This window comes from Xyrauchen texanus, chromosome 41, assembly GCF_025860055.1.
Source record: "Xyrauchen texanus isolate HMW12.3.18 chromosome 41, RBS_HiC_50CHRs, whole genome shotgun sequence".
Classification (NCBI taxonomy): Eukaryota; Metazoa; Chordata; class Actinopteri; order Cypriniformes; family Catostomidae; genus Xyrauchen; species Xyrauchen texanus.
In genome coordinates this window covers 21,219,953-21,240,246 of record NC_068316.1, presented here as the reverse complement: position 1 = coordinate 21,240,246, position 20,294 = coordinate 21,219,953, and the positions used below count along the sequence as shown (strand labels likewise).

The 20,294-nt window shown below is 36.1% G+C and overlaps 1 protein-coding gene across 1 annotated transcript in view; it reads right to left on the bottom strand.

The window, feature by feature from the left end:
* LOC127634146 (POU domain, class 6, transcription factor 2-like) overlaps positions 1–20,294 on the bottom strand; it is a 163,449-nt gene that overhangs the window by 89,735 nt on the left and 53,420 nt on the right. Inside the window, exon 4 of the mRNA XM_052113540.1 lies at positions 14,836–15,058. Within this exon, the coding sequence (XP_051969500.1) occupies positions 14,836–15,058 (223 nt within the window). The remainder of the gene's footprint in view (positions 1–14,835; positions 15,059–20,294) is intronic.

Sequence of the window (20,294 nt, the reverse complement as noted above, 5' to 3'; positions counted from 1 at the left end):
ACCCCTTCCCCAGAAAGCACATCTATTAATTAAGATAATTAGGGCCTGAGCAATTAGAAACCGCAGATAGCTTTTAGCCGCTGCCTGTCGCTTCCAAAATGGCTTGGTTTCAGCACCATCTGCCACGTCAGAAATCACCACAGGATCTTGGGTTTCCAAGAGAGGAGGGCTACTGACGTTATCTGAGATACAGTCCTTCACCCGACCGAAGGGTCAAATCGTATACCCTCTCATATTTAGGCTTTTTATCTGATATGAAATGACAAATGAAACGCTTATCATGTGTCAGTCACTATCAGCTTGGATAGTTATCCTTTTTAAAATACATTTGCAGCCATGTGTGATTTAAGCACAAGAGGAAAAGCGAGCTACAGTACGCACCTGTATTAAACGCTGTGTGATGTTTATTGATAGTTTGATTATTTCGATATTGATTGAATGGCACAGTTGTATGATGAAGCCATATTTGTGTGGGTCTTTTATTGATTCCGTTGTAAGCCGGCAATGATAAGCTGCTTGGTTGCTATTGATTGCTCTGGACATTCAATACACTTGTTTTCATTTGGAGATTTAACTGTACTTTATCGACAAAATGTTTCTTATTTTAAGTTGTAAGTGGCAAGAGTAAATGTCCTCTGAACCGTGACACATTTTTGGACTTTCTTTAAAATGTCCTGGTGTGTTGTAAAACTATTCAGAGAGGAATGATTTTTCATTCAATTGAAATAAAAGTTATGTATGCCATTCATAGGCCAGAACATTCCCCGATTGTGTCTATACTCTCTATTTCAGTATCAGTGTCTTCTATCCATCAAAAGGAATAGTTATAATCTCTTATTATAAAATGGCATTCACTCTCATGAAAGTATATACTGTAGGTGATTCTTCCATTAGGGTCATTTTGACAACTTTTTGAAAATGTAAACCTTTTAAACCATATCATCTGTGTTCAAATATTTGTTTCATGTCCTTGATCAAACTTCATGTGAACTTTAGTGTACTGTGTGATAGTGTGGATTTTTTTATATTGCATGTGATGGTAATAATTAGTGATGATATTTTTCACTTTTGGTAGACAAAAGTCTAACGCTACTCCCAGATCATCATGTAAAAATGAATCACATTTCTGATGTTCAAACTGTCTCAAACACTCGTCAGAGTTGTGTTCTGCTGTCACTTCACATTTCCATTATAACCATATATATATATATATATATATATATATATATATATATATATATATATATATATATATATATATATATATATATCATTTATTTATTATTATTATTTTATACAGTTGTTGTTTAAAATGCAATCAGGGTACAGCAAAAGCCCAAAATAAAGAAATACTGGCAAATACGTAACTAAAAATTAAGATAAAGACAATAAAAATAATTGAAAGCTATTATAGTCTAGACTGTGGACAGAAAAGTTTGCCAAACTGAATAGTCCCCCATATGTCAAAACAAACCCTTTTGTGAACACACCTTTGTTCTCTCTCTCTAAGCCAGTGTAATAGCTGCAACTAAAACCTCTAGTTCTTACAGTAAATTGCTGGAGAATTTGAGCAATAACTCATACAAACATACACAAACACACACATACACACACAAAAGAATGAAATATGGTTTACGAGGTCCTGTGACAGAGCACAATCACACATTGTCAATGAAGTGTGATAACCCCATTTTCATTCCGTTTTACTCCCATGAAATTACCATTAGCATTACAAGTCATGCAGAACACAGATAAATGTAAAAACGCTACCCAGTTCATCCAGACAGGAATGAACTGGGTAACCACCACCCCCCGATTACCATCTCTCTTTCTCTCTCTCTCTCTCCTTTGCTTGCTCTAACTCTAATATCTTCATTTCATCAGTTCATGGTCCCCTCTCTGACCATGTAAATCACTAATCAATTTCCATTTCCAGTCCTCGACAACAGAAAACCTATGAAATGTGTCTCAGTAGTCTTTGAAGGACTTTAACAATAGAGGGGACATGGTACTGTAAATTAGAAGTGGAATATATTACCTATGTACAGAACAACTGATGGTTTAGACATTTTTGAATGAAATGACTTTTTTGATTTTGTTTTATTAATGGTGTTACAAAAGAAAACATCACTATTACTATAGTTCATACTTAGTTTTTTTTATTTTTTTAAAACTCCTTCACCTTAGTATTAAACCTCTAAACCAAAGTATGAAACTTCCAAAAAAAAAGTCATTAAAAATCTGTAAACTGTTAACACACTTTTTGCAAGAATTACATTTCTTTCTTTCTGACTTGTTAAATCTGCTCTGTTGAAATCTGGATTGATCTCATCATTTGGCAAAAGACAGCGGAGGGCTGTAAATTCAATAAAAAAATGTTTTTCTTAATTACGATTATTTGTGAATTTTTGAGAAAAGAAATCAGAACTGTTAAAAGAATATTTCGGGTTCAGTACAAATTAAGTTGAATTGCCAGCATTTGTGGCATAATATTGATTATCAAAAACATTAATGTAATATATATATATTTTTTTTAAGTGGTAAAAGAAGCAAAAATCTGGGTTACAGTGAGGCAATATCAATGGAAGTGAATGGAGCCAATCCGTAAACATTAAAATACTCACTGTTTCAGAAGTATAGCCACAAGACGTAAACAATATGTGTGTTACTATGTTTTTAGTTCGATAAAATCGCTAACTAACCTTTTCTGTGTAAAGATATCTCAAAGTTTAGAACTTTGTTGCCATGACGACTTTACGCTGTAAATCCTGTAATCCATTAAAAATGATAATTTAAACAATTTAACAGCTAAAATAATCCACAAAATAATTAATGAACTGTTAGGTGCTTTTAAACTTTACACTTCTGCCTTTAAACCCTCCAAAAATTGTCTCCATTCACTTCCATTGCCTCACTGTAACCTCATTTTTGTGGAAATCAAAATTATGGCACAAAAACTAACAATTGAACTCAAACATGTCTTGACCTCGGAATGTTCCTTTCAGAGTAATCAGAGGCGGATCTGGAAATGTACATTTTTTAACGATTCCCATCCCTAATTGCAACAGATATATATAACTTAAAATTGTGCGGCTTGTTGAGGAGAGGGGTGCTCTAAATTTTCTAAGCATATCAACCTGCTGATTTCCACTTTGCAGATGGTAAAAAAAGTTTACATTGAAGGAGGGACCCAAACATAGGGACCTGAATTTCATAGGGAGGACTGATGAGCAACCATCTAGCCCACACCTAGAACACCCTAACAAACCACACCTAAAACCCCTTCAGAACACCTTAACAACCACATAGCAATCCCCTGGCAACACCTACAACCCCTAACATTGTGGCTGCAACTTTTACAAGCACTCCTCAAATTTTCTTCTGAGAATGTAAAAATCGAGATTTGTAGTAAGTAATTTTTGACTTTCTCTTTATTCTACAAGACTCTTGAAATAATCACACCTGCATAACTTAGTAGGATACTCTACTATTTTTTCTTACAGTTTTCCATTTCAACTATTTTCTTAACTCCTTATTTTTCTTGTTTCTCTTCTTCTTCCACTTTGTCCTTTTCTACATTATCAGTACTACAGCCTTTGCTGTTTTTATCCATGTCTATTGTGTCCTGAGTAGTGTGCAGGATGTACAGTATGTAGATCCCTTACCCCAACACCCACCTAGTTTTTCATTACATATCTGAGTGAGCATGGGTGCCATGCTGGACTCCGCCTGCACAAGCACATGGCTTTGCTTCAGATGTCCTACTCCAGAGAGCTCTAGTCTGGGTGGGGGTACGAGGGGGAGCGAGAATGCGCTCTAAACGATAGGTTTAATTTAATGCCAGTTTGAGAGGCTTAAGTTATTTCAGGCCTCTCTGCACCACTTCTTCATCGGGAGAGAAAACTGCCAGTTCACTCCTTTAAAAACATTACTGGCACCCACCAATTATTTGTAGACTGATGCAATTACCATAAAATATGTATCAAACATGGATGAGTGGACGGAAGCTAAATCCTAGAAGAATCACAGAGGCAAACTGTAGGCGATGTTCAGAATGGAATACTAGCTTCTACTTACTGAATACTGCACAGTATATACACTGTAAACTGCCAACAATGTTTTTTTTGTTTTTTTTAAATAGTAAGAGAACAGTAGTGGTGTACATTTTTGTCACATGATCTCATTACAAGTCATGTTTAACCACGTAAGTGGCGTCAAGTTATCATCTAAAATGTTTTTGTTGTTTTGATCAACAACTCACTGTAAAGAACAGAAAGGATATTAAAAGAGACATTATCAGTGACAAATGGATTGTGTGGATCTAATCTTTGATGTCATACATTTCGATTTAAAGGTTAAATAAAGCAAAATTCAATCATTTTTACATACACCTTGGAACCTGCTTACATACCCCCGGTTGGGAATCACTGGCCTATAAGATAGTAAGGCTAATGCATGACAGTTAGGAACCATATACACTACATACTATATACTGCAGCAATATAAGTAGTAGTATGGTATTATGTTATTTCAAAATAGCCATACTGTATACAGTATGTGGGCCATTCAACGTCCCAGGTCTCAGTTTATTCAGAGAATGTGTGTCTCTTTCAGTTTTACTACAGGAAGGCCGAAGCAATGTCGCTTTCTCGATTGAAACAGACAAAGCCATATCCGATTACCATTATTATTGTCTTTTCCAATCTTTCTTCACAACTCCCCTTGCTCTCTCTCTCTCTCTCTCTCTCTCTCTCTCTCTCTCACTCACTCGCTGTCTCTCCCTCTCGCTCTATGTTTCCTCTTTTCACAGTTTACAGAGTGACAATAACACCAGTCATGGAGGACAGAACAGCATGTGGCAGTACAGGCAGCTGGTGAAGCCATTTCAAGATGACAAACGCAACCAATATGTCAAACATTAACGGCTCGATTTTACCTGACATTCAAAGGATTCTCTGTGCCATTAACATTTCACACATAGAATTGGTGTAGCTAGGGCTATTTTACGAAGCTAGATCAATTATAACTGATCAAAAATAATACTGAAAGTGTTCAATAATGATCATTTTAAAAGTGCTTTAATGAAAGCATGAAATTCAGAATCTCCATCATAGCTCCTTATTGGTCCAATAAACTCCCAGTTACTCATTCAATTGCTATGTGTACGCACATAAAAACACTCATTAAAACAAAGTGTCCAACAGTGTACCGTATGTTTATGTGCATGTAGATTTATGTCATTTTTGTCATTTATTCTGAAATTTTCAATTACACCATATCTTAAATTCGGTATTGTTTTTAATAGAATTTCATGTAGGAAATGATGTTGATGGAAATTAATTTTTTTACATCTTTGAAATTACTCCACAACTGTGGGACAGTCGTCATTTTTTAAAAAAGAGAATCAAATAAAATAATTTTCACACAATAAATATTAAAATGGTTTAAATTTACTTTACTCTTTGTTTAGATAATTATAGTTTTAAATAGTTAATAGTTTGTCATAGAACAAGGCTAAAACAGTAAAATCTGTATATAAAAGTAATTTGAAATAGTATATAAATAAAGAAACTGATATAATGGCATGGTAAAAAGTTTCAAGTTTTATTGTACCTTCATATAACAATGATTTTAAAAAAAGGTAAATTATGTTTGTTTTAATACAATCGACCCCTGGCACAAGAAATTGCCAGAATTTTAGAAAACACCTATTTGTTAGTGAAACCTCTTTTTGTATTATTTATTTTATTTAAGCTAAAAATTTGAAACAAACATCATATGCACAAATTGAACTTCTGGTCACCTTAGATGCATGGAATTTCTTAAGCCGAAATGCGTATACTGTTATTAGAAATTGAATAAATTACCCTACAGTTGAATTTATGGTCCTACTGTAGGTAAATAAGCATAAAATACACTAAATACACAAATTTAAAATCAAATCGAAATCAAATCGAGAGCTTGTGAACTGAAATCAAATGGAATTAGGTAATCTGTATCAATACCCACCCCTACCTTACAGTGAGATTTACTTATGTCAGTATAACACTAATTATCTTTGTTAAACTCAATTCTGGGATTCAGGTTTGGGATAGGGGTAAGGGTTATGACAATAGAGAACCTAACCTTACCTAACTAATTTTTAAATGCTATTTAAAATGCAGCAGATCAATCTGGTCTAGGCCTATATAAAAAGTGTTTAACTGCTTTTGTGAATGACAAACTTGGCTTTAATCGAAACAGAATATTAAATATGATGGTATTATTATTTATGTAATACCAATGATGCAGTATAACATGATGACATTTTTTGTGTGGATGTGCAGATGCTTATTTTGAGTGTGAAGTTTGAAAATGTTATTTGTGCGTTGATGTCTAACCTTTGTGTCATAAGGTACTGTCTGTTTGGGTCCCTGAATATGTGTGGGCCAACCTCACTGTGTGGTTATATGTACATAATGTGTTCTTTTTGTGGCTAACCCACTGTCATATGCAGACACCCGGCATCACAGTCAGAAGAAAAGAAAAGAAAACTGAACAATATCCAAAGCGCACAAGAGATGTGAATCTTTGTTTCTTCCTGAATTGCCTTTGAGAACATATGGTGTAACCCCCCCCACACACACACACTCACACTCACAACACACACACACCACCTCTCACTCTCAATTATTTGGCTTCTGTCACAATAAATCAATCAAATTACCACTGCAAGTCTGTGTGCAGGTGCTGCTAGCGCATTGCTAGTCACATTAGCTTTGAAATGTATGAGGGCTCAAGCAATTTTATCACTCTTATTTATTTAATATGACTCTCTCCCTGTGATTCATCTTAAAACTGCCTTAAACTTCAAACATTAAATGACAATGTGGAAAGCACAGAGCAGGGAATAATTGGAGTCAAACCAAGAAATGGTTTGAAAGTCAGAAAGATAGAAACAAATTATAGGTCAATTTTTATATTAAAAGAATGCTCCGGAATAACAACAAAACATGTTGTCAATTACCAGAGAAAGTAAGTTTGAAATGTCCCTCAGTTTGGAAAAACAAACACAAAAATGGTATTTACAGTAATGCACTTACTATGGAAATCTATGGGGCACAGCATTCCGCAGCGTTTAAAAACAAAACTGTGAACCTTGTATTTTTGTTAAATCTCTTATATTAGTTCTACTTTTTACTGGTTGGACAACAGTTCTAAACAGATTAACTGGTATTTTACTCAATACTGCGGTACGTCCTGTCTTTGGAATTTTCTCTATGTAAAAATCCCTAAACAGAATTTACTAATGACATGGTACAAACAGAGAATGAAATATTGGATATCAGGCTTCACAAACAAGGTTACTCATGTTAGCACATACTGATTAAGTTAAGGCTATAGATTCTAAATAGTGTGTATTTTAACTAGGGCAGTCATAAACCAGCATTAACACTTTTTGGAAGAGCGGAAATGTTGCAATGTGTCAACCGGACTCATTACGCACACACCACAAACAAACGCAGAAGTGATTCAGTGTCAGTGATTACCTGATAGGGAAAAGGGAAAAGAGCTTTTAACGCTATTAATTATACAAAACAAGCTTAGATGGAACTTGTGACAGAAATCAAGACTAAGTAAGGTGCATTTTAATTACCACAGAAGAACGCCAAGACTTAATTATCACCAAAATACAGAATGAGATGTATTTCTCTGCAAGCGCTTTTCATATGGATTTCAACACGGTCCTTGATGCTGGCACAGACAACCTGACGGGAATCATGAACGCAGCTTCACGTTTGATGTAGCAAAGTGGATAGCCACAGTCTGCCAGCTGAATAATATTGAGGAGGATGAGAATTTAAGATGTAATGCCCATTGCAATGAATATGCAACCTATGGGGACTACTTCTTATAGTCAAACTCCCACTTAGACTTTGAGAAATTGGTGATATTTTACTTGAATTGGTGATATTTTACTTGAATTGGTGATATTTTAGCACATTTCTGTATTTATACTGTGGAAGGCTTTGTTTGGAAAATGTTAATAAAACATTATATTGTTACATGTTGTTTTGTTATCTTTCCTAAGAAGGACATAAATGCATTTTGACTGGAAAAGAAGTGTATTTACAGTCAAATTTCAGCACTTTCAAATCAGCGATTAATCGCGATTAACTATGACAGTTTTGTGATTAATCGCGATTAAATTATTTGATCGACTGAAAGAACCATTTTTAAAGTTTAGCCCAATTTACCAGTGTTTGTCCCAGGCATGTACATTGATATAAACCCAATTTTTGCTTGTTTTTAAAATCTGATGGATGATTTGAAATTATTTTCTCTGGTAATCAAGATTAGGTTAAACTAGGTTTAATTAGGTTAAAATACTGCAAGGTATTTAACTTTACACAATCAGACTTTAATGAAAATGTGTATTAGTAAAATAAGGTAAAATTATTTCTTGGTTTAAAACTTTTTCATAATTCAGGCTGAAGAAATGTAAAAATTACTCAAAAATCAAAATGTTCTTTTAGGTTGAAACACATTAAAACATTCTCTTTTAGTCTCCCTGTCCCTGTGTTGTCTTTAATTCTCCCTCTTTTGAAATCATAACGGGATATCCTTTAGCCTAATGATGTCTGAATTCTCTCTATATAGTACCACTGACTGAAACAATTTAGTTCAGCACCACGGACATTTTCGTCTAAAAAAACTACGTTTATAAAGCTAAAGTTTCTAGATCTTTTTAACCCTGTCAAGAGAGATATAACCCCACATGATCCAGAGAGGAAATGTTAGCTGAAGCTAAATAACTTTTCTTTGGCAAGAAGACAAGTTCTACAAGCATCTACAAGTCTCTCAAATGAACTTTCACTTGCGATATTTCTTAATGCCGGAAGAATGACAGTCCTTGTTACTTTAGTTACAAACAGGTTGCAAGCAAATTATGGGCTTTCTGTTTTCTTTTTCCTGTGTTCGACTTCATCACCCTTAAGGCTTCAAGTTTTCTTTGAGTCGTCTACTTTTAGCTAAACTAAGTGAGTTAGCAGCTTCAAGTTCCCAATCTGTGTCAGTATTCAGTCTAAAGCAATGCCCCGGTATGACAGGAGAGCAATCCCTAAGAGCCTACAAGTGTTCTTTCACTGAGACAGAGGAGCAGTGTTGTGATTAGAGCATACATGGCTCCTCATTAGCCTACGAGCACGAAGAGATGCAGGCAATTACTCCACATCCCAGAGTGCCGTTTTATGTTTCCTGCAAAGGGAACGCACATCCTCGTAGATTCACACACAGCTCCCTACACGCTACACTGCAGGTTCTGATGTGCACCGATCAGGCAGCTTACAATATGAATATGAAAGAGGCCAAGTGTACATTTGTTCTGCATTAACTCAAAGTAGCTGACAGTGTAGCACTGATCTTTCATTTGTCTTACATCTCTTTAGGGAAAATATTGCATATTACAAAGAAGTTTCCAAAAAGCCTTTACATGGGTCATGAAAACACAGTTATTTTGTGATCTAAGGGTTACCCTTATGTTTTTCATGAGAGGCCTCTTTTGAGTGTTTCTAAGCTGATGAGCAACCGCGTAGATGTTATTTTCATTCTGCACTTTATTGAAAGTGTCTGCCATTTGGTTTGTTAAGAGACAGAATATAGAAGGGATGTGTAACAGAGGGAATTTGTAATTTTCAAAAGAGCAAAATCATATCATTAAGTTTCATATCAACTTAAATAAAATCAAACCATTTTATTTGTGGTATATAGAGAAATATCAGTGTCACGCAAGCAGACTTTGATTTTTTACTATGTATTGAAATACACAACCAACCCCATATATTTTTAACATTATAATTAAGCAATAGAGCACAAAAGGGCTATAGTTATGGCTAAAGGCAGTTGTGCATGATGTCTGCAATGCCATTTAGTTGTAATTTGATTCACAATGTAGCACAGCCTTGGGTCTCTTATTGATTTTATAAAATGTTCACTACATAATTACAATATTAAAGATGCCAAATGTAGTTAAAACACTATTTAATTGAGCAAACTCTCTAAATGCTATCCTTCCGATAGACGATATAGTTCCTGACATAACATTGCAATGCAACAAAAACTAGATAGGTAAAGTTTATCGAGACAAACATTGATGTTGGCTTGACAATGCCTGAAAATTTGAACTAGTTTTAAAAGTGCCAGTAAACTGCCAACTAGCTAGCTAGTCAGACAGACTGTGACATTGTAAACAGTCAGATAGAGAGAAGGGGAGAGAGAGAGACAGAGCAAATTAAAGCAGATCAAAGACTTTTTGGGATTGTTGGCATTTGAATATTTAGACAGTTGGAGTTCGAACAAACGAGCATTCCGTTGGCCCTTTTGAACATTCCGTCAATGTAAATCTATGGGATTTTTCAGATTTTTGATTGTCCGCTGTTTGAAAACCTTCAGTCCATTCAGTTAGAAAAGACATAGAACACTAAGTCAGAACAATTTCAAGGTCTGTACCAAATTTTGTGGATGTTGATGGAAAGCTCTAGTACGATATATTTTTAGAAATTTTGGTCTTGTTTTAGGGATTTTGATAAAACCAGTATGTTGGCTTTGTCAAGCAAACATAGTAACAATTATTATTATTTTTAATTTCTAATACTATTCTGATGGACAAAGAAACATAAGGCTGATTCTTATTCTATTCAAGTTATGGCCGGAATCGTACATAGTGTTCAAGAGGGAATTCACTTTCTTTACTTGACATGTCCAGACATTAATCTTCCTGACAAAATAACAAGCTACGGCGGCGCCAGGGTTTAAAATGAGCGCAGGGTAACCCAAGCACAGGCTTTTATTTAGACGACAGTGCTGAACTTCATGACGCTGCCCCATCACTGTGATGCCCATTCATCAGAGCAGAAACGCAGTGGCAGGTGCACAACCAGACCACAGAGCCTTCTGCTAAGTATACTTACATGCTGCTGTTTCTCCTTATTTGGGAGAGATGCAAGCACAGTTATGATGTCAATAAAGGCTATAGATGTCATATGTACTGTTGGAATAATTGCCTTACAGGAGATGGGCAATATTCTGAAAACTTCAGCAGAACCAATTTCTGTGTAAATTGTACATAAACCGCGGTTCTGTAAATTGTTGCATAAAATTAAATTGGGGAATTTATGAACAAATAGATTTATGCTTATGGCTTGTTATTCTTATATGATGTGTGTCATTTTTCAAAACTTTCTCCTATCCCAGATTAATCTGCATATTCTTACTATACGTAAGAAATTTGTCAGTAAATTTTGGCTAAAAGTTTAATACTGTGACTCTGTGGTGGTCTTTTTGTTTGAGTAGCCAGACAAGCCTGCTGTAGAGCCTATTATCATGAAAATAACAGAGGCGACATTTTTGCAAAATTATATTATGTGGGTCCTCAGCAGCTCGGAGGTCAAATGTCCACTGTGTGGTGCTAAAAGTGAGTTACAGTTTCTCCCAAACACATAAGGTTTTTAAGGTTAATGCTCTATCAAGTTTTAAATCAATAAAACCAACCTCCCTACCCTAAACCTTAATAATAAACCTAACTGATAGTGTCATAAAAGGCAAATTGCAAGATAAAAACATAATTGCTAAAGCAACCACGTAATTTTCTATTGCTTCTAAGACACCTTTGGCTCATGTGTTGACTCGCATGCTCTTCAGGAATCGTACCTCAGTACTTTGCGTTGCACGTGCAATGATCTATCAGTTGAGCTACAGCACAATTTGATCATGCTTTGGTCATGCAAATGTTAAAATGTATCACCTCTACAGTAAAAGTTTTTAGATGTCATTAGAAGTCTGAAAAACAGGGTGACATTTTTTTATTTATAAACTGATAATCTGCCATTTAATTTGTGAGTTGTGAGAAAGGCAATAAGTAATTGTTGTTTTAGTGCCTCTAGTATTAATTTTACTAGGAAATTGCCACAATACTTACAAAGAGGAACGTAAAAATAATTGAGCAAAAATGTATGCATGGTAACGCAATTCTATGAGACCAGGTTGTGTCTATAACACTAATTAATTCCTCATTTTTATCTCTTCTGCTCTTCCCTCTCTTCTCTAGCCCTGACACAAGCTATTAGATTTTATTAACTCCTGATAAGTGTAACTTTTATGTTTAATTTTATTAAAGTGGACTGTCTGCATCAGTTAATCCTTGAATAGAGCCAAGTATGTGATCTAGAGTTAATTGGAACATACTACAGCACACTGATGTATCTTTTTGGTGCCTGCGGAGGAGATCTCTGCAGGTTGTGTTTAATCAGGCCTGGGGGTTAAGCTCACCACTCAACTAAGGCTGTCTGGCAGAAGTGCTGTGCCAGCAGCTCTCCATCAATAGGGGATGATGGGATAGGATTGTGGGAGTGTGTGACTGGCTGTAGGGAAAGCAGACACAGTCAAATCACTTAATGTCACATGGCACCTGTGACACTTCGCCCTAAGAGTAGCCTTGAGGTTCTGATTCTAAAACTGAGAGGTCTAGTCAGAAACAGCCAGGCGTTCATTTCCCAAAAGCATCGTTAGCCAACTGTGGTCGCAAGTTCCATCGGTACAAAAATAGTTCAACGATTTGGTGTTTCCCGAAACCATAGTTCCAATGAACATTTGCAAACTGCGTCATAAAGTTGTGTGGTTGGAACTACAGCTCTCCACCTGTGGTTAGAAGCATAGTTCCTTGTTAATTTACTGTGTGTTCATCATTTCACTTCGCTGAGGCTTCTGTATTTTTGTTCCATATATATATTTAATTTTATCAAGAGTTTGACCACGTTTACACTTAAGAAAACTGCTTATTCCGGGGTTTTGCAGTAAGAGCCAGTCTGAAACATCACGTAGATGCAAATGCAGCCATTTAAGGGATTAAAAGGCTGTTAAGAGACTTTACCACACATGTCTTCTGTCGGAGGAAATGGCTTATATATCTATGTTAACGCACAAGTGAAGTTCTTATATGTTTTTTAAAGAATGTGCATGTGCATATGCTCAAGTGCGTCGGGGGAATCCCGAAGACTGATATAAAGGGATACCCCACTATTGCAGCAAATGTATCTGTCATTCAGCTTTCGCTTATTACAGCTTTCTATAGTATGTGTAAATGTGCTATTATTATTTCATATCTGTGGAACTTATTACTCCACCCCTTGCGTAACATCATTAATGATGACTCTATGTTGTTGAAACAACAATAGATGTGTGACATAATTACTACAATTTCAGGAAACAGTCACGACTAGCTAGTTAATTTCTCAAACGATGAATCGTACTGTAGTTGTTAAGCAGTTTGTTGCATAGTTGTATGGTAAAAGCACCCCAGAGTGGGTTTTTTAACTTGCACTTTAGATATGAGATAATGTGAATATTCACAATCTGTACATAACACAACATCACAAAGTGCTCTGGGTAATTCGTAAGTACAGTGGGGTCCAAAGTCAGAGAACATCTGTACAATACATCACCACTTTTGCATAAAATGAACATTTCCTCTTCAAGTGAATCTTAAATGAAAAAGGGATGGTCCAACCTTTTTGCTGAGCAAGCATAAAAGGTCTGCAGGCAGCTAAAAACAAAATGTTCATGACAGACAATTAATGGACCAGGGTTATGGGTCACCTCTTTCTAGGATCCATTTTAGAGAGTTCCTGAAAGGTAAGGCAAACCCCACAGGCACATTATCGTGACTAAGGGAATTTTTAGATATTTATTTTGCCCATGTGAGTGTTTATTAAAAGCCCAGCTGCACTCTGATGCATGTTGTTATTTATGCATGTTTGTGTCCATTAGAGACTTCTTCTCCATCCCACTATTTTAGCCATCTGTCCACCCATCTTCTTACTTAAGAACAACCTGTTTCCTGCCTGTGCATTATTTTAATCTCCAGCTTCTTCCACCCCAAAAGGAAAATGTGCTATTTTACATGAACTCAAATTTATAGCCTATCATTTTTTAGTCAGGCATTAGAGAAGGCACCTCATCTAAGATTTATGACTGATGGTTTTCCCCTTCCACCCCTCAATCTAATGGTATAAAAGACAATGTTTTAAACATTAAAATGAAAACCATTTACAACTATGATCAAAAGAGAACATTTGTGCATTAAAGTTTAAAAGGCAAGGAGAAGTATGGACATGAAAGAATGTGTGTGTGTGTGGGGGGGTAGAGGTAAAGAAGAGAAGACAAGAGATGCTAGCGAATATTCCTACTGAAAGAAGAAAGAGCTATAAAGTGCTTTTGCGCTTTGGTGCAAAACGCTGACCTGTAATAAATGTGAACTACTTTCCGCGCTTAGATCACTCTGATCCTCGTCTTCTCTGACTTTCTTAGTACTTTGCGCAGGTATGTCTTAAACACATGATGTGTTTGGGTGGGTTGATGGTATTTTGAGATGCTAACACTTGGTGAGTCCAAAGAACAAATCAACTGTGGTGTGTTGGATGTGTTGCGCATCAAAAACCTCTTTCATGAAATCTTCTTTTTGAGTCTGACAAGTGCTTTGACCATATTTCTATAACTATTCTTTCTATATGGTCTTATTTTAGGTAGACTATTTTGTTAGTTAATCAGCTTTTTTTAAATAGTACTATGAACATTTTATGGTCCATTTCGCCAACTGATTTATGGTCTTTTTAATACATTTGTCTTTTAGCACCACAGTTTAGAGAAAGAGTGTACTGTACATTTTGGGGAAAGAGAGGCAGTAATGTATTGAACAACTCTGATGCGTTGCAAGCCCATACACAACCAGAAGGTTGAAAAATGCTATTTCTGAGCCAATAAGAAAGGCTTGATACTCACTGTGTCAGTAAGGACTCTTACCTTGCAGGTTCTGTAGGGGTAGAGTCATGATTCCTCCAGCAGCAGCGGCTGCCACCAGGCCCTGTATGTTGGCAGCAGTGGGCAGAGACAAGACCAGGCCCTGCTGCCCACCCAGATGCCCACCAGCATTAAAGGGGATGAGAATGGGTTGGTTCAGACCCGGGGTCCCACCGGACATCACTCCACTAACAGCTGACGCCAGCTGCTGGGCCACAAGTAGAGACTGAAAGAGAGAACACACAGGAAGTTCATAAGGAAGTTACAGTAACATCTTTACTGTAGACATCTTTCACAAAGCATGTGATTTATGATGTGTAGATTGTCAGTGATGTCAATTCTGTATACAGTATAGATTTTTTTCTCTCTATATCTGGGTTAATGACTTAATGCAATTTGTTTTTGTCCGTATCTATTAAGTTAAAAAATTCATAAAAATGCAATTCACATGAACAATTACTTAAACACACCTACAATATGATAACAGAGATTTTACAATTTTTAATTTCAGAGTTCAAAGTAATTTCTTTGAATTTTAATTTCTGGGCCTTTAAGTCAAAAGTAGTGTATTGTAACCATCCAGAGAGAGTAAATAAATGAATATATACATTTAAAAAATATTTATATATTATTAAAAGCTCAAATAAAAAATAAAGAAATGTTGGCATAAGCAGTTTGCTTAGTTCCCAATGTGCTCTTAAGTACTCATGGTGGCATAGCGGCTCGCCTCAATTCATGTGGCGGAGGATGAATCTCTGTTGCTTACGTGTCTGAGACGGTCAATTAGTGCATCATAACACGTGGCTTATTGAGCGCATTACCGCGGAGACCTAGTGCGTGTGGAGGCTTCACGCTATTCTCCTCGGCATCCACGCACAACTCACCACGTGCCCCACCGAGAGTGAGAACCACATTGTAGCGACTATGAGGAGGTTAGCCCAATGTGACTTTACCCACCCAAGCAACCAGGAAAATTGGTTGCTACGGAAGCCTGACTGGAGTCACCCAGCATGTCTTGGATTCGAAATTGCAACTCCAGGTGTGGTAGTCAGCGTCTTTATTTGCTGAGCTACCTAGGCCTCCTGATATTGGCCTATCTGAGATTTTCATGAAAAGGCACATTTTGTTCACGTCAAATGGAGAAACCATAAGAAAACTTATTAATATTTGTACCTCAAAAATTCATGATATTTGTACAAGTATTTTTAAACTTAAAGGGTAACTAAACACCTGCTCAGAGTCTGACTCCACCCACTAGATATATTTGAAAATGCAGGAAAAGTGGGCAGACACCGGCGGGGATAGAGGGAACGAACCGAGTGCGTGGCTGGGCGGGGGGGGACCTGAGACTCGTAGTGACGGATTAATTGACAGCTGCTGTCAGACTCTTATGTTATTATTATTCCTCACACGGTCGCAAGACGACATGTACATGAATCTGGCATGGTGAGCTGGAACCTGCTTACGTCAGCTGTCACCGCTTAGGTCACGAAGTACCACAACAGCCAATAGGAAAATTCAACTGCAGTAGCCACCGTTCAACCTGAAGAGGGCAGCACTCAGACGTTTTTACACCATATATTGTAGAATTAAAACACTTTATACACAAATGTCAAAAAAATTACTTGAATCAATGACCAGTACTCATAAAGCCCCATGCTTACAGATCATTAACTAAAAAAAGTTGGTTTAGGGTTTAGTTACCCTTTAAAAAATATGTTTGAAAAAGTTTTTTAAATTAAGTTGTGATCTCTTGCATGTATGTCCTGAAGAATGGTTACATCACTTTTTGTAGAAAATGCTTTAATGTTTTTTTTAAAAATATGAAACCATCATGGACAGAATATTAAAATATATATTCTTACTTTTATGATGAGTTCTTTTTTTTTCTTTTTTTATTTGCATTTCCATTTGGTGACTTTAATAATAGATACATTATTTGCTTCACTTTAAAAATTACTTGAACGTATGACAAGTGGAATGTCAGTGATCCCAAGAATTTTGTTACAATTATATTTAAGTGCAAGTGTATTCTCCCTTAAAATGATATTATTTTTGTAAATATGACCCAAAATACAACATTAAAAAGTTTATCTGGTTTCACTTTTTATTAGGTGTCTTTAACTACTTCACCTTACCTCTAACCCTAAACCTTACACTACCCCTAATCCTAAACCTACCTGTTACCTCAACCTCAGTAGCAGCAAATGTGAATCTTGTGAGAATTCTACAGAATAACATGTAGTTACGCAGTAAATACATTGTATTGCATGTATAATTTTAATACATAGTAGGACTAACATTTATATAACAAACTTGTTATTGAGACTGATGCATTGCACACATACAGTGTATTTGCTCTATGTGTTTCTTGTGTGGTGGCAGAACACACTGCTGAGTCTGACAAATCAAATGCTTTTCTTGCAGGAGACCAGTTCATTTTTCTTTTCAGCTCACCCCAGCACCGCTTTACACCTCTATACAAAGAACCTGTCTGTGATACGACTCTGAGAACTACCAGACAGCTCTCCCCTTCTTCCTACCAGTCAGCAATTTCTCTCTCTCTTTCTCTCTCTCTCTCTCTCTCTCTCTCTCTCTCTCTCTCTCTCTCTCTCTCTCTCTGTCTCACTCTTACACACACAGGTTACATTATAATCAGTCACACTGACATTTAGGGCTGTTCCTTTGGGCTGATCTGATCTTGAACAGTCAACCTAATCTGCTGTAGGAATCACAGAGGAGGGCTTTTCCAGTAGAGAGTCAACCCTCCAGAGATCTAACATTTCACTCTCAGCTGACAGTTCTTTGCCCCCATATCTGACTGCTACATTTGGACCTAATGAAACACTTAAAAGAAAAGTTCACCCAAAGATGAAAATTCTTTCATTATTGTCACTCGCTGTACACTGAAAACCATGCACTCTGCCAAATCTTACCTGTAATCTCAACGTTTGATGTCAATGATGTCAATGATGGCATTGGATAATTACTTACATTTTGTCTATTCCTCACATGATGCTATTATACAGCTTCAGCAGTCTTGGAATATAGCGCATATGTAATGTGGGCTACTATTATAATGCGTTCATGCATTAATTTGTCCTTTTTTAGGGCTTGGCAGTATAAATCATCATCCATATTCATTGTATGGAATAGAGCAGCAAGAACATTCTTCGAAATATCTCGGATTGTGTTCCACAAATGAAAGAGAATCATATGGGTTTGAAACATTATGAAGGTGAGTAAATGATGACAGAATTTTCAATTTTGGATGAACTATCCCTTTAAAGTCTCATGCAAGTAGAAGGTCACCAACATGCCTGGGTAAGGTGTTTTATAGTGATAACTGTCACTTTGGTAATCTGGGAGTCTACACTTTGAATAAAGAGAAAAATAATGGAATTTAGTTTTAATGCTAAAAAAATAGCAATAAATAATATGAGCCACAATGTTTCAAAGGAAAACAAACCAAATAAAATATATATATTTTTTATACTAGAAAATTTTCTAGTATAGAGGTTTTATACTGAAACATGTTGAAACTGAATGCATATAATTTTTGTTTGAGAAAACATGGCTTTACTCATTGATTTTACAATTCTTTTACAACAAACATTTTGAGGCAATTTTTAATTAAATGGAAATGAGCATAGGACAAGGAATGAGGAATTTGTCACAGAACAACTGGAAAACCCATTATTCTTTAAGAAACATACTAGAAGATGCCATTTTTCATTTCACTCACTTAAACAAAGAAAGAACATAAAGAACACACACACACACACACACACACACACAAATCAATTTACCACTCACAGCATGACAACAAAGACTCTTCTGACAAAACCGTGTGACATATGTTTCATTTAGCTGTTTTAAGTGTGTGTAATGTTGGATTTTTTGAGGCACTAAATCAAAGATTTTCTGCCAACATTTAATTTCTATCTCAAAGTGAATGTCACTGCCTGGTTCGCCTCTCTGTGCCTACAAGATACAAGGTAAAAAATTTAGAACCCTTTGCTTTCTGAATAAATCAGTTCAGAAACCAATATCCAGATCAGGTTTAAGCAAAACTCGAAGAATATTCCGAGTTCAATACAAGTTAAGCTCCATCGACAACATTTGTGGCATAATATGGATTACCACAAAACATTTTTTGACTCATCTCTCCTTTTCTTTAAAAAAAGAAAAGAAAGAAGCAAAAATCTGGGTTCCAATGAGGCACTTGTGAATTGGGCCAATCTGTAAACGATAAAATAATTAGGCCACAATTTCAAAAGTATAACCCAAGATGTGGGTTAAAAAGATTTTAGTGTGCCAAAATCACTTACTTAAATCAATAGAAGTATAATTTGTCAACATTATGAACAATTTTGAACAGCACACTATATAGTTAATGTGAACAAATTGAAGCAAAGTTAAGTCAGGCCCATGGGTGGGGTTAATGAGCATCAACAGGTTTTAACTTAAACTTATATATATTATTTTATGTACTTTTAAAAAAGAATTCAAAGGAAACCACATTTTAGTGTTGTTTCCTTTGAAAGGCTAAAATGTGTCCATAGCTCTGGATTCAAATTCAAATCAGATTCAAATCAGGTGTAGAGTATGAACGGAAAATCATGAACTCATTAATTCTGAATGCAATGCACACATTTGTGCGAAGGATCCTAAAACCCCCACACCCTGTGATTAACCCATCTAAATCACCAGGTAGCGCCAGCAAGTCTGGGAGTTAGAATGCTTCTTGACGTTTTTACAACCCAAAGAGCCTCTCCAGAGACACTCGTGATATCGCCATCTACACACTGAAAATATATACACGTTCATACCATTTAAAACCAAAGAAATGGTTTATTTTAAGGAAATATGTTTTATTCCCGTATGCTTGGGTATTTCTGCTGTTATATCAAACTAGTTAAGATTGTTTAGTTGTGTAGTTAAACTCTGAGGCCTTATATAAAGGGTCTTAAAATATATATTCACTTTTAAGTGTACCAAATACAAGTTTCTTGGTATCAAATTAAACCTTACGACTCGCCCTAGCTGAATATATATATATACGGTTACATTAAAATGTATTCTGCTATGTTTTACCATCTTTTGAGTGATTCAAACCACATCCAGGACACTGTCGTAAATTAGGCAAATGACGAGCCTTGACAAGACAAAGGGAACCTTCTCGCGCCAAAACTGAGGGGCCTCATTGGGTCATTCCTCCCAAAGGAGGTGTGACCTCCCTACCTTAAAAGTCAAGATCTGGTGTGAAATCACTCTCTCTTACTCTCTTCCTCTTCCGCTCTTCTCTTACTTTCTCTTCTGAACCTCTTCAAGTTTCTTCAACTTCTTTTCAAACTCTCGTCAGACATGTCTTTTGTTTTATTTGGCGTTTATCTCAGTCTTTTTCTTGTCTTCGGACAAAGCTCAACACTCTACGTTTTTGGAGCAGTCCGATATCCTCC